Source organism: Aotus nancymaae, unplaced genomic scaffold, assembly GCF_030222135.1.
Source record: "Aotus nancymaae isolate 86718 unplaced genomic scaffold, 86718_ANA_hifiasm-v0.15.2.pri h1tg000010l, whole genome shotgun sequence".
Classification (NCBI taxonomy): domain Eukaryota; kingdom Metazoa; phylum Chordata; class Mammalia; order Primates; family Aotidae; genus Aotus; species Aotus nancymaae.
The window spans coordinates 4,153,179-4,168,569 of NW_026988421.1; the positions used below are offsets into that span (position 1 = coordinate 4,153,179).

The 15,391-nt window shown below is 47.8% G+C and overlaps 2 protein-coding genes across 4 annotated transcripts in view; both read right to left on the reverse strand.

Annotated features, from left to right (window-relative positions):
• DOCK1 (dedicator of cytokinesis 1) overlaps positions 1–15,391 on the reverse strand; it is a 543,465-nt gene that overhangs the window by 497,278 nt on the left and 30,796 nt on the right. The gene's annotated exons all lie outside the window — the stretch shown is intronic.
• On the reverse strand, positions 4,745–11,244 carry LOC135273978 (uncharacterized). Its single transcript, XM_064373738.1, has 2 exons — positions 6,697–11,244; positions 4,745–5,415 (listed from the first exon to the last, which is right to left on the reverse strand). The coding sequence occupies exon 1, from the start codon at positions 8,675–8,677 to the stop codon at positions 6,719–6,721; it is 1,959 nt and encodes a 652-aa protein (XP_064229808.1). The 5' UTR covers positions 8,678–11,244; the 3' UTR covers positions 4,745–5,415; positions 6,697–6,718.

Genomic DNA, 15,391 nt, shown 5'->3' on the forward strand with positions numbered 1-15,391 from the left:
GAGGCTTTATCATTATGCAAATATAGACACAGGAGTTCCTGCCAAACATGCATCCTCCCACTTCAGGCCTCCGTCCACAGCCCTACCTCTGCCTGGCGTGGCTCTCCAGGTCCCATCACCTCAGGATGAAATCCTTCCCCGCCACTCACTCCTCCACGACAGTCAGTACCCTCATGTGTGCGTTCAACAACACCCTTGCACACCCCGACAATATACTGCCAGGTGACTGCTCACTGCTGCTGCGCCTGTCACGTAGCAGGTGCCCAATAAAGGTTTCTCAAATGCAGCCACCACTGAGGACCCCTCCTCTAGCCTCCGGTTCCCTGCCTCCACTACAACATCACAGGGCTGGTGACCCGCTGACCTCTCTGCACCTCACACCTGCATCTTCTCCATCTCAGCATCCACGCCTCACAGTGCCTGGCACCTGGAGTGCCACCAATGCTCACTGGGTCAATCACTTAATAAATAAATACAGGAAGTCAAGGTGGTAACATTATTACCTGAATGTTAAGCCACTGGAAACCACTGTGGCTTTGCATGCATTTATTCACATTAGAAACTAAAGAGCAGCCAGATACAGTGGCTCACATCTGTAATACCAACACTTTGAGAGGCCGAGGCAGGCAGATCACCTGAGGTCAGCAGTTGGAGACCTGTCTGACCAACATGGTGAAACTCCATCTCTAATAAAAATACAAAATTAGCCAAGCATGCTGGTGCATCCCTATAATCCCAGCTACTTGGGAGGCTGAGGCAGGAGAATCGCCTGAACCCCAGAGGCGGAGGTTGCGGTGAGCCGAAATTGGGCCACTGCATTCCAGCCTGGGCAACAAGAGCAAAACTCTGTCTCAAAAAAAAAAAGAAAAGAAAAAAAAACTAAAGAACAGAGACAACTTCCAACAGTCTAACCAGGCATGTCCTGGAGATCCAACCCTATGTTCAGAAACAAAGCACACTATATTTCACTTGAACAAATGGTGCTAACGATCCTCCCCAGGGCACCTGGACACACCCTCAGGGAGCTCTGAGCAGCAGCAAAGACTGAGGAAGTCACAAGGGGTCTGATCCAGGCCCACCTGGGGAAGATGCAGCCTGGCAGTGCCAGAGGGTCTCCCTTCCCACATGTGGACTAAACTCTGACTTTTTTTGTCTTATACAAATTCCAATCTAAGGGGTTTGGGGAGTCATGCCCTACAAATCATAAATTCTCATCAGATATGTTTTATTTAATCCTATATATCGTGATTTACTTTCCAGTCTGACTCTGGCATAACATTATGAGACAAATAAGAAAATCAAAATATTTTACCCAAAAATGTGTTTCTTTGCCATATTTTGAAATGGCCCTGCAAAGCTGTTCTCTGTGGGGGAAAATCTGTGTCTGTAAAGAATCTCTATTAACATAGCTAGATCTTTTTCTTCCAGACCCTCCCAATCCTAAAGAGATTACCTAAGATCTGAATAGGAAACATTTCTCACCCATTGTCTCTAAGGGCAGCCACTATAAGACTTCAAAAGAACTCGGGTCTGTACATTCTTTGTCTTACCTTGAACCTTCCCTTTCTATGGGTCCCAGTTCTTTAGACAAACTCAACCGTCAACCAGAAAATGCTGAAATTCACCTACAGCCTGGAAGCCTTTCTGGACCAAACCAATGATATTTCTCACATGTATTTGACTGATGCCTCCTGCCTCTCTAAAATGTATAAAACCAAGCTGCACCCTGACCACCCTGGGCACATGTTCTCAAGACCTCAGGCGGGCTGCGTCATGGGCCACGGTCACTCATATTTGGCTCAGAATAAATCTCTTCAAATATTTTACAGAGTTCGACGGCTTTTGTTGACATGTGAATACTCAGCAGTGCCCCTCCCCAGAAATCATGAACTTTTCTGTGAATGTGTTTTCAGCCCATGGGAACTTCAGCTTTAATGGGAGGCATCTGCGCTTTTGGAGAAGTCACACATGGCAAAGGCATCTCCAGGTGAGCCTGCAGCCCAGTGCCGTCCCCAAGCCTGAAGAGTGACACCTCCGTCCACACTGCAACGAGGAGGGAGAAGGCAGGGAACTGCAGACATGCCGGGGACTCGCCAAAGAACATTTGGTTTCTTTGTAGTTCCTTGAAATTCCTCCTCTGTACTTGTTATATTATTTAGCTTTGATAAAAAAAAATTGAAGATTAAAAACCAATCAAGCCCTCTGTGAGAAAAATAATAAAGCCTAGCGCCTGTCGGGTGTTAATGACGGAGCCAGGCACAGGCTGCTGGAAGGGACCCCCGGCAGAGACCCCTTCCCTGCGGCCCCCTGTCAGGTGCAGCGTGTGCCCAGCGAGAGCCCGCCTTCCCTCCAGTGTAGGGACTTCCCAGGTGACAAAGCGCTTTGCCTCCTGTGGCACCCTGGGGAGAACGCCCAGTCTGGGCGCTTGCCCACTGTGCAGAGACAGAAAAGCAAGACAGGTGCCCCGAGGGTCATGCCTGATAAGAAGGGGCCCCTCAACACCTCCTGACCCCTCCCCGAGGAAGCCTCACTTCCACTGTCTCACCACAGAGTCCCATTGGGAAGGCTGGTGCCACCCCACTGCGCAGGGCACAATCCTTGGACCTCTGCAAATCAGCCTGGCCACTCTGAGACAAGCACTCAGCCTCTGGAATAGAGACACCGACTCAGCCCCAAACCCCTGCTCTGTGTACCCTGGGCAGGCAACACGAGCTGTGTGAAGTTCAGTTTCTCCCTCCATGAAACAGGAGGGCACGGGGAATGACAGCAAAGGGAGTCCCTGGTGGGGTGTGTCTCAGCTCATGCATATGAAGGCTCACCCAGACAGGGGCTACCCTAGCATATGCACAATAAACATTAGCTTACATTTTAGGAGGGCCAGAGGGCAAGCGGAGGAGCTGTTTTTCTCTCCCAGAAAGGCACGTGGGTAGGGAGCAAGGACCTGTGGGTCTTGCCATCTTCCTACCGGCCCCGCCCAGTTCCTGTTCCTGCCCTCCCCTCCTAAGCCCCTCTCCTCCCACTCACTCAGCTGCACCAGGACCTGGTACAGTCACTTCTAGCTTGGCAGAGGGTAGATACTTGTAGCCCTTAGCACAAGAAGGTTTGAAGCCACTCTCAGATCCTAGGGGTCAGGACACGCAGGACCTTCTGCTGGGGAAATCCCGGGCTTCCAGAAGTCCCGATGGGACAGTGCTCTTGAGGGAGAAGTCTGTTGAGATGTGTTTGCACGCCTCGGATGCTGACTGCTGATGAGCTCTTCCAAGACACAGGCGGCCCAGACACAGCCCTCTTGTTCCCGGGCAGGAGATCTACAACTGCGCAGTGGCAGCTTGGGCCTGTCCCGATGCACTGGCTGCAGAGAGGCGGCCATTTCCATATGGGGAGACGGAACTGAGCCTGGCAGAGAGTCCATCCCAGCACAGCCTTGGAGGAGCGAGCCAAGGCTTCCGACCTGACCAGACCTGGGCTGCCTGCCTTTGTCCTCTGTTTCGTTTTTTTCTTGAGATGGAGTCTCGCTGTCGCCCAGGCTGGAGTCAGTGGCAGAATCGCAGCTCACTGCAACCCCTGCCTCTCGGGTTCAAGCAGTTATCTGCCTCAGCCCCCGCAGTAGCTGGGATCATAGGCATCCACCACCATGCCTGGCTAATTTTTGTATTTTTAGTAGAGATGGGGTTTCACCATCTTGGCCAGGCTGGTCTTGAACTCCTGACCTCATGATCCACGCGCCTTGGCCTCCTAAAGTGCTGGGATCACAGGCATGAGCCACCACGCCTGGCCTGTCATCTGTTTCAACAGGCATATGGACAGGTCTCACCTAAGGCTACCCTCAACACCACTATTCGAGCCAGCTAGTGTGCAGTGTAAGTTCCTGGAGGACACAAATCTCTTCTTAGTTAACTTCTTGATAAATTTTCCTTCCCTAGATAGCACCCAAAATGTGTGTGGGCGAGCTGCCCTTCACAGAGTGGACCACTGATCTGCTCACAACCCCTATGCAACCTGACCACTCAACAGGAATTCAGATTCTAGGTAAAGCACTAAATAACTCTGAAAGCTAAGAAAGCCATGCCCCCCTGCCTGCCAGCTCACTGCTCAAAGAGCTCCTCTGCCCCAGATTTGGGCCTTCTGGGGACCGCCTTTAACCCTAGACAGCACCAGCCTCTGTCTTCCCTAGCAGCTTAGTAAACTGACACCTGGCCAAACCCTTGTACCCTTGAACATGGGTGGGGCCCCACAGAGCACCCAGGAGCAAGGCTGCATCAGTTCCCAGCAGGACTGGCTACAAAATGTTCAGGGTCCAATGCAAAATGAAAATGAAAAGGCCTTTGTTGAAATATTATGATAAATCTGGGCCAGGCAGGGTGGCTCATGCCTGTAATCCCAGAACTTTGGAGGCCAAGGTGAGCAGATCACTTGAGGCCAGGAGTTCAAGACCAGCCTGGACAACGTGGTGAAACCCCGTCTCTACAAAAAGGACAAAAATTAGCCAAGCATGATGGTGCATGCCTGTAATCCCAGCTACTCGGAAGGCTGAGGCATGAGAATCACCTAAACCCAGGAGACAGAGGCTTTAGTGAGCCAAGATCATGCCACTGACTCCAGCCTGGGAGACAGAGCAAGACTCCATCTCAAAAAAAAAAAAAAAAAAAACACACACACACACAAAAAGAGCCGGGCGCGGTGGCTCACGCCTGCAATCCCAGCACTTTGGGAGGCTGAGGTGGGCAGATCATCTGAGGTCAAGAGTTCGAGACCAGCCCAACCAATATGGTGAAACCCCATCTTTTTAAAAAAAAAAGAAACGAAAAACAAAAATTATGATAAATTTGGAGATGATTAGGATGGCTATTTAAATAAATAACAAATGTTGGTAAGGATTTGAAGAAATGGAAACCCTTGTGCACCAGGAAAGCAGTTTGCCAGTTCCTCAGAAGTTAAATATACAATTACTACATGATCAGGCAATACCAAACTAACTGAAAGCAAGGACTTGAACAGATGCTTGTACCAGTGTTCACAGCAGCATTATCCACCATAGCCAAACTGCAGAAACAACCCAAACATCTATTAACAGATGAATGGATAAAATGTGGTGTGTACATACAATGAAATATTACTCATACCTAAGAAAGGAAATTCTGACACATGCTACAACATGGATAAACCTTGAGGACATGATACGAAGTGAAATAAGCCACTGTGTGATTCTACTTACACGAAGTTCTTAGTGTGCTCAAACGCACAGAGACAGAAAATAGCACAGTGACTGCCGGGGCAGTGGGGAGGAGGGAATGGGGAGTCGGTGTTTAAGAGGAACAGAGTCTGTCTTCAGGAAGAAGAAAAGAGTTCTGGCAATGGACGGCGGTGATGGCTGCCCAACAACGGGAATGTGTTTAGTGCCACTGAACTGTACACCTAAAAATGGTTAAAAGGAGAAATTTTAGGTTACATATAGCTCACTACAATAAAGAAAATAGAAAAAACAGTACAAGATTGCTGGGCATGGTGGCTCATGCCTGTAATCCCAGCAATTTGGGAGGCCAAGGCAGGCAGATCACGAGGTCAAAAGTTCGAGACCTGCCTGACCAACATGGTGAAACCCCATCTCTACTAAAAATACAAAAATTAGTCAGGTGTGGTGGCGCACACCTGTAATCCCAGTTACTCAGGAATTTCACTTGATCCCAGAAGGCAGAGGTTGCAGTGAGCCAAGATCACACACTGCACTCCAGCCTGGGTGACAGAACAAGACTCCATCTCAATAAAAAAAAAAAGTACAAGATGCAACAACAGAGCCCAGGGTCCTTCTGAAGGGGCAACGGGGGGTCCTACGTAGCAGCCCAGACCTCAGGCCCCTGGCATCGGCTGTGAGTCCCAAGAAGGCCTCTCTTCCAGGACTCAGCTGCCTCATCTGCAAGGGCAGGCCTCTCCAGCAGTGCTGCTCTGGGCCTGATGAGCAATGTTGTATTTTAATAGTCACTTCAATTGACTATAAAAATACAGCAACACATAATAAGATTGCTTTTGCACCATAGTAGAAATACTTAGCAAGAGATGAGAAATACTCAGCAAGAGGCTATAAAAGCCTGTTTGCTTGCTTATGGCGGTACTGCTGAGCAGGACAAAAGCAGACGAGGATAAAGGGCAGGCAGGAGAGACTTTGCCCAGAAAGCACCCACAACAGTGTGTCTACCATGACGCTCAACACACGAGATTACTCGGAAGTTTCAAAAATATACTGTACAGGCCGGGCGCGGTGGCTCAAGCCTGTAATCCCAGCACTTTGGGAGGCCGAGGCGGGTGGATCACGAGGTCAAGAGATCGAGACCATCCTGGTCGACATGGTGAAACCCCGTCTCTACTAATACAAAAAAATTAGCTGGGCACGGTGGCGCGTGCCTGTAATCCCAGCTACTCAGGAGGCTGAGGCAGGAGAATTGCCTGAACCCAGGAGGCGGAGGTTGCGGTGAGCCGAGATCGCGCCATTGCACTCCAGCCTGGGCATCAAGAGCGAAACTCCGTCTCAAAAAAAAAAAAAAAAAAAAAAAAAAAAAAATATATATATATACTGTACAAAGTACTAAACATCTTTCCACATTTTCCGTTCCTTTCATTTTTAGCTTTTAAAGCACCATCAGATCTGACATCAGAAAACACTCATTTCCCTGCAGTTCCCCGTTGCTCCACCTGACTCACCTGTCACATATTTCAGGTAACATCAAAGTTGACCACTGAGCAGCCACAACACCCTCCAACCCCAACACACATGGAGCAAGGCTTCCTCCACCAACACAGCTCCTGGGAAAAATCTCAACCACAAATGAGGGATACTCCACTCATACTCATTCCCAGGAGGCCTACGCCACAGACATTCAGCTGAAAAATGGGAGCTCCGCTGATGACAGTGCACTGACATCACCATCACAAATACTACCACCAATAGTACCAAAAATATTTCCAATGCTACCACCGCCACCATCACCAACAATACTGCCACCACCAATACTACCAAAACTACTATCAATACTACTACCACCACCACTGCCAACAATACTACCACCACTACCACCTCCACTGCCGTCACCACCAATAACACTACCACCACCACCACCATTACCAACAATACTACCACCACCAATACTTCCAAAAATACTATGAACAATACTACCACCACTACCACCTCCACTGCCATCACCACCAATAACACTACCATCACCACCATCACCAACACTACCACCAACACTACCAAAACTACTACCAATACTACCACCACCACTGCCAACAATACTACCACTACTACCACCTCCACTGCCGTCACCACCAATAACACTACCACCACCACCATCACCAACAATACTACCACCACCATTACCAACAATACTACCACCACCAACACTACCAAAACTACCAATACCACCACCACCACTGCCAACAATACTACCACTACTAACACTTCCACTGCCATCACCACCAATAACACTACCACCACCACCATCACCAACACTACCACCAACAACACTACCAAAACTACTACCAATACTACTACCACCACCACTGCCAACAATACTACCACTACTACCACCTCCACTGCCGTCACCACCAATAACACTACCACCACCACCATTACCAACAATACTACCACCACCACCACTACCAAAACTACCAATACCACCACCACTGCCAACAATACTACCTCTCCTACCACCTCCACTGCCATCACCACCAATAACACTACCACCACCACCATTACCAACAATACTACCACCAACACTACCAAAACTACTACCAATACTACCACCACTGCCACCTCCACTGCCATCACCACCTCCACTGCCATCACCACCAATAACACTACCACCACCAGCAATACCAATACTACCACAAACACTACCAAAAATACTACCGACAACACTACCACCACTACCACCTCCACTGCCATCACCACTGATAACACCACCACCACTATCACCAATACTACCACCAATACTACCAAAACTACTATACTACCATCACTACCACCTCCACTGCCATCACCTCCAATACTACTACCACTACCACCATCACCAATACTACTACCACCAACACTACCAAAACTACTACCAACAATACTATCACCACTACCACCCCCACTGCCATCACTACCAATAACAATACTACCACCACCACCATCACTAACAATACTCCCACCAACACTACCAAAAATACTACCAATACTACCACCACCACCATCACCAATACTCCCAGCAAAACTATCAAAAATACTACCAATACTATCACTACCACCATCACCAACAATACTCCCACCAACACTACCAAAAGTATTACCAATACTACCACCACCACCATCACCAACAATACTCCCAGCAAAACTATCAAAAAGACTACCAATACTATCACTACCACCATCACCAACAGTACTCCCACCAACACTACCAAAAATACTACCAATACTACCACCACCACCATCACCAACAATACTCCCAGCAAAACTACCAAAAATACTAGCAATACTATCACCACCACCATCACCCACAATACTCCCACCAACACTACCAAAAAATACTACCAATACTACCACCACCAATACCAATAATACTACCAACAATACAGCCAACAAGAACAATACTACCACCACCATTACCAACAATACTACCAACAATAACAATACCACCACCATCACCAATACCACCACCAAACACTACCAAAAATACTACCAACAATACTGACACCACCACCATCACCAACAATACTTCATCACCAACATCACCAAAATACAACCACCACCACTACCAAAAATACTACCACCACCACCATCACCAGTACCAACAATATCACCAACAAAAATACTACCACCACCATCACCAACATTACCAGCAACAAAAACAATACTATCACTACCATCACCAACAATAACAATTATACCACCAACACAGCAACAATACTACCAACCATCACCATCACCAATGATACTTTACCACCACCATCATGAACAATACTACCACCAAAATAATACTACCAACAATAACAACACTACCACCATCACCAATACCACCATTACTAGCAACACTACCAACAATACTACCACCATCATCACATCACCAACAATACTATCAATAAAAACAATGCTACCACCACCAATAATACCACCAACAATAACAATACTACCACCACCACCATCATCACCACCACCAACACTAACAATACTACCACCACCATCAATACTACCAACAATACTATCACCACCACCATCACCAATATTACCAACAGTACCAACATCACCATCACCAACAATACCACCACCACCACCAGCACTACCAAAAACATTACCAACAACAATACTACTACCATCACCATCACCATCACCAACAATACTGTTACCAATGGAAGATGTCCAGGTTCTTGGCAGTTTGAATGAAGAATTGAACAAAATGCACAAACAAAGCAAGGAAAGAATGAAGCAAGAAAAGCAGAGATTTGCTGAAAATGAAAGCACACTCCACAGTGTGAGAGCAGGCCCAAGCAAGCAGCTCAAGTGCCCCGGTTACGGAATTTTCTGGTGTTTCAATATCATCTAGAGGTTTTCCACTGGTTACTTGGTATACATCCTATATAAATGAAGAGGCTGAAGTAAAGTTACAAGTCATTTATTCAGTGTACACTCTATGTAAATGAAGAGGATATTTCCTGTCATAGCGTAAGTGTTTCCATTTGATTTAGTAGTAGTAGCAGTAGTAGTATTTCTACCAACAACAATACTACCACCACCATCACTAAACACTTGTTTCTTTTGATTTAGTTCTAGGAAGTCCTTAGGTTCCCTGCCTCCAGGCCCTATTCTCCTGCCTCAATACCATTAATACTAACAACAATACTATCACTACTATCATTGTCACCAATACTACAAACAACAATACTACCACCATCACCATCACCAACAATACTACCACCAGCAATACTATCAACAAAAATGCTACCACCATCACCACTATCACCAACAATACTACCAACAATACTACCACTACTACCAACACTACCAATACTACCAATACTACCACCACCATCACTACCAATACTACCAACAATACTACCACTATCACCAACACTACCAACACAATATTACCACCATCAACAATACTACCATCACTACCAATGCTACAAACAATACTAGCACCATCACCACTATCACCAATACTACCACCAATAGTATCACCACCACTATCACCAACAATACTAACACTACCAACAATACTACCAACAATACTACCACTATCACCACCAATACTAAAAACACTACCAACAGTACTACCACCACCACCACCAATACTAAAAACACTACCAACAATACTACCACCACTACCAATACTACTACCAATACTAACACCTTCACCACCCCTACCAACATCAATACTACCAACACAATCACCACCAGCAATATTACCGCCACCACCATCACTGCCAACAGCAATACTGCCAACCACCATCATCAACAAAAACATCACCAGCATCACCTGCACCACTGCTATCACCAGCACCATCATCATCGTAGTAGAGTTAAACTTCATTCTGTCCTCCAGTGAACACTTTATGCACTTTCTCACATCACCCCTTATCAACCCTGTGAAGTGGAGCTAACAGCAACCCCATTTCTGCACACAAACACTCTGAGGCAAAAAGCAGGAAGAAGAGGGCACGCCACCGCCCAGCCTCCAGGCATCATGTGGTCTTGCTCTGAGAACAGCACTGCCAGCACATCCCAAACAAAGGGTAACTGTCCTGCTGCACCCACAACAAAAGCTGCAGAGTCCCTCTCTCTGCAACCAATTCCCCTTTGCTTCAAAGGGACAATGACAATTCTGGGCAGTGTCAATGGCCCCACTGCCCTTTTTCCAGAAAGCCCTTGAGACAGGATGAAATAACAATTCCATTAATCCCATGAATGGAACCCCAGTCTAGAGGAGAGAGCCTTTCCATGTCACGGCTAGGCTAAGCTAGGTGAGCACAGACCAGACCTCCAATCATCCAGTCAATCCAGACCCACAAGCAAATATTTACCACCCAAGATCCCAGGTAACCACTGCCACCTAAAGAGGAGGCAAGACTGATACAGATAAGCTGTGGCAAACTCGAATTAGGAACCAGCTCTCCAAATAATAACACAACTTTTTTTTTTTTTTTGGAGACAGAGTCTTGCTCTGTCACCCAGGCTGGGGTGCAGTGGTGCGATCTCGGCTTACTGCAACCTCAGCCTTCCAGCTTGAAGCGATTCTCCTGCCTCAGCCTCCCGAGAAGCTAGCACTATGGGTGTGCGCCCCTACAGGCATGCGCCACCACACCAAGCTAATTTTTTTTATTTTTGGTAGAGACGGGGTTTCACCATGTTGACCAGAATGGTCTCGATCTCTTGACCTTGTGATCCACCCGTCTCGGCCTCCCAAAGTGCTAGGATTACAGGCGTGAGCCACCGCGCCTGGCCAATAATAACACAACTAAGAAAAGCTGTAATGAGAGCTATTAGCCCCTTACCATGGAACAGCCACTGACTGCTTCTCATAGACTATGTAATTTAGCTAATTTCATTATCACAAAACCTTTACAAGAGAGGGATTACTATTCATTCCCATTTCACAAAAGAAAAAAAAATGAGGCTTAGCGAAGACGTTCGATGGTTGCTTAAAGCCACAGATCTGGAAGGTGGGAGAAACCAGCTTTGGGAGGCTGATTTTTCTGACCCAGCTTCTGTCCCTAGCCACAAAACTGCATGCTGCATAACAGCCAGCTCCACACTTTAAAAAAGCACAACCCTCCCACCGACAGCCAGACTCGGCTTTGCCTCTCTGGCCACTCTCTTTGGTGCTCCCTGAATAGCCCTTATAAAACCAGCCAGAGACATGTCAAAACAAAAGTCACACAAAATATCACCCAATATCATACAAGGACTGTCACAAGCAAACCTTGTCGCAAAGTCCTTTTTAGGTGAAATATCCTTGAGTAATGCTTTTCCCCTCCAGATCCTTCCTGCATCAGTCAAACGCCTACATTTTGCTGTCTAACATGAATTTATAGTTATAGCACAGAAAGGACATTCAACACCCGATGCTCTCATCACAGAGAGATCCATCCGTGTCCGAGCTCTGCCCTTGCTGCTCTGAAATTAAACAGGGGATGTATTGATGCCCTGGGCAAAGGGGTTTCACAAGAATGGGTCTCATCATAGGACCAACCCTCATGCACCTACCCACTTAGGACTGCCATGTACAGCTGGTAGGTTTGTTCACTGCCAAAGGCTCAGGGCTGAAGGGACATGTGGAAGCCGAAATCCTGCCCGGGTTGCACTTGCCAAGGGGTATGTCCACCCAAGGGGTGCCTTCTTAGAATCCCCAAAGGCACTAGACAGCGTAGGGAACATCCGGCTGCTCCCCACTCCCCACCGAGACAGGGCTGCAGGAGAGCAGGACCTGGTGTGTTAACCCCATGTCCTCAGGGCCGAGGTCACCTTCAGTAAACACCTTCGGAGATCAATGGAGATGGATCAGCAAAGTGCAGAGGGGAACCTAAGGTGCCAGGCAGGGAGCAAGGGCAGGGTGCACCTCCCCCCAGCAGGACCTGCACCACTCCCACAAAGGGGAGGCCAGGGGTCTGGAAGGGTGGTCAGGGACCCGGAGCAAAGGCAAAAGCTCAGTTATAAAGGGAACAGGGCCAGGGGTGGACCCAGGTGGACAACCAGCTCCAGACCTGCCTTCCCACGCAACCCCAGCACTGACCTGGGCCAGGCCCAGCACACTGCCCTCCAACCTCAGGACAGGCAGAGGGGTCAAGGTTCCCTTTGAGGGAGGAGATGGAAAATCGAGCCCAAAGGGCCAGAGCAGCTCAGAATGATTCCAGGGAGGGAAAGCCTGGGATCCAGGCGTGACGGCCGCTGCACAGCTGGGTACCCGCATCACAGGCTCCGAGAGGTAAGAATTCTTGGGAAGCTGTGCCTCTAGTTCAGCATACCTCACCCTGCAACTCCACATGGGGAACCATCCCTCTCCATCTGTGGCCTGAGGCATTCTGAGGGCCCTGCTCCAGTGCAACGACCCCGACCCCACCCCAAGTAAGAAAGAGGTTCAGCCAGATGCCCTCAAAAGGCCTGGCTGGACAGTACTACCACCTTCACCACTCTCGCCAGCAACATCGATGCTACCAACACAATCATCACCAGCAATTTTACCACCACCACCATCATCACCAGCAGTAATACCACCAACCACCACCATCGTCAACCACAACATCACCAGCGCCACCATCATCATGGTAGAGTGAAATTCATTCTGCCCCGGGAAAGACCAGAAACACCATGAACCTGTTATTTCCTCACATCGTCCCGTATCAACCCTGTGAAGTGGGGCTAACGACAACCCCATTTCTGCACACATAGACTGAGGCAAAGAACAGCAGGAAGGAGGGCACAGGGCACGCTGCCGCCCAGCCTCCAGGTACCAGTCCTTTGTCTCAGCTCTGGCCAAGCCAAGAAGGCTGCATCTGTCCCCAGTCATGGGCCAGGGATGAGGGACAGGATCGGACCTACATTCTTGCCACATTGATCTGCTTCACAATGAGCATCTGACCCAAGAAGTGAGCTGTGACCACGAGGTGAGTGCTAATGCACTTCCTCCAGCAAAGAGAGGACACGTTATTCACAATGGTCAAACGCTGGGAAGAAACCAAGTCCCAAGTGTCCATCGAGAGATGAAGAGATTAAACAAAATGTAGGATATGCATACAGTGGAACAGTCTTCAGAGCAAGGAAGTGCTGACATGTGCTGAAGACACTATGCTCTGTGAAATAAGCCAGGCACTCAAGGACAAACACCGTGCAATTCCGTTCGTACGTGGCTGCTAGGGTGTCAAATTCAGAGATAAAAATTCTAATAGATTAGAAATTAATGGAGGCTGAGGGGACAAGAAATGGAAAGTTAGCTTTTTTTTTAGATGGAGTCTCGCTCTGTCGCCCAGACTGGAGTGCAGTGGTGCAATCCCAGCTCACTGAAACCTCTGCCTTCTGGGTTCAAGCGATTCTCCTGCCTCATCCTCCAGAGTAGCTGGGATTACAGGTGCCTGCCACCACACCCAGCTAATTTTTGTATTTTTAGTGGAGATGGGGTTTCACCATATTGGCCAGGCTGGTCTCGAACTCCTGACCTCAAGTGATCTACCCGCCTCGGTCTCCCAAAGTGCTAGGATGACAGGCATGAGCCACTACGCCCAGCAGAGAGTTAGCTTTTAATGGGTACAACGTTTCTGTCTGGGATGGTGAAAGTCTTGGAAACAGAGAATGAGTAGCACAACACTGAAGATGTACTTAATACCAATGAAAGGTGCATTTTAAGAGCGTTAAAAGGAAAAATTCTACGTTTTATATATATATATATATATATATATATATATATATATATATATATTTTACCCATAAATTTACAAAATTAATGTAATACGTCAAAAACCATTGAATTATACACTGTAAATGGGATACATTGCATGGTGTGTAATTGCTCAATAAAGCTATTTAAAATAAGAGTCCACGGTGTCTCTGCCTATCAGATCAACATTCACCAGCAAGCGAACGCCACAAGCCACACCTGAGCACTCCAACTTGTTATGCTCAATAAAGCACTGCGGTGATCATGAGATTCATGGAAGAGATGTGCCCAAGCCCCTACTCTTGCCCACTCCAACACTGAGCTGTCTGCGTCAGCAAAGCGCCAGAAACTTGGGAGAAACTGCTCTCAGCCAACAAAAAACAAACCGCCAGCCATAGAGTCCGTGCATCTGCATTCAAGTGGATTTGTGAACACGTGTTTCCCAGGACTGGAAAAGAGGCAGCAGACCCAGATGCACAGCAAGCATGTCCAGATTAAAGTAAAGAGTGTTTGACTCACTCTGTTCATTTCCTAAAGAAAATCCATTAAAAGATCCCATTGAGTAGGGGCTGGACCTAGTGACTCACTTCTAGCCAATAAAATACCGCCAGTGACGGGATGTCATTTCCATGATCAGGTCACAAAAGGACTCTGACTTCTGCCTTATATATACTCTCGCTTCTCTCTCTCTCTCTCTCTCTCTCTCTCCTCTCTCTCTCTCTCTCTCTCTCTCTCTCTCCACACCTCACCCCTGCCTCTCACTCACCTACTGTGACAAAACCAGCCCTAAGTGAGCTGCCCCCTATGGAGAGGCCTATGTGGCAAGGAAATGCAGGTGCCCTCTGCCAACAGCCACCAAGAAACTGAATCCTGCCAACACCACCCTGTGAGCTTAGAAGCCGATTCTCCTCCAGTGAGACCCTGAAATGACTCTGTCCTCGGCGGACACCTTAAATGCAGCACTTCAGAGGGCCTGAGCTGCGGGCCCAGCT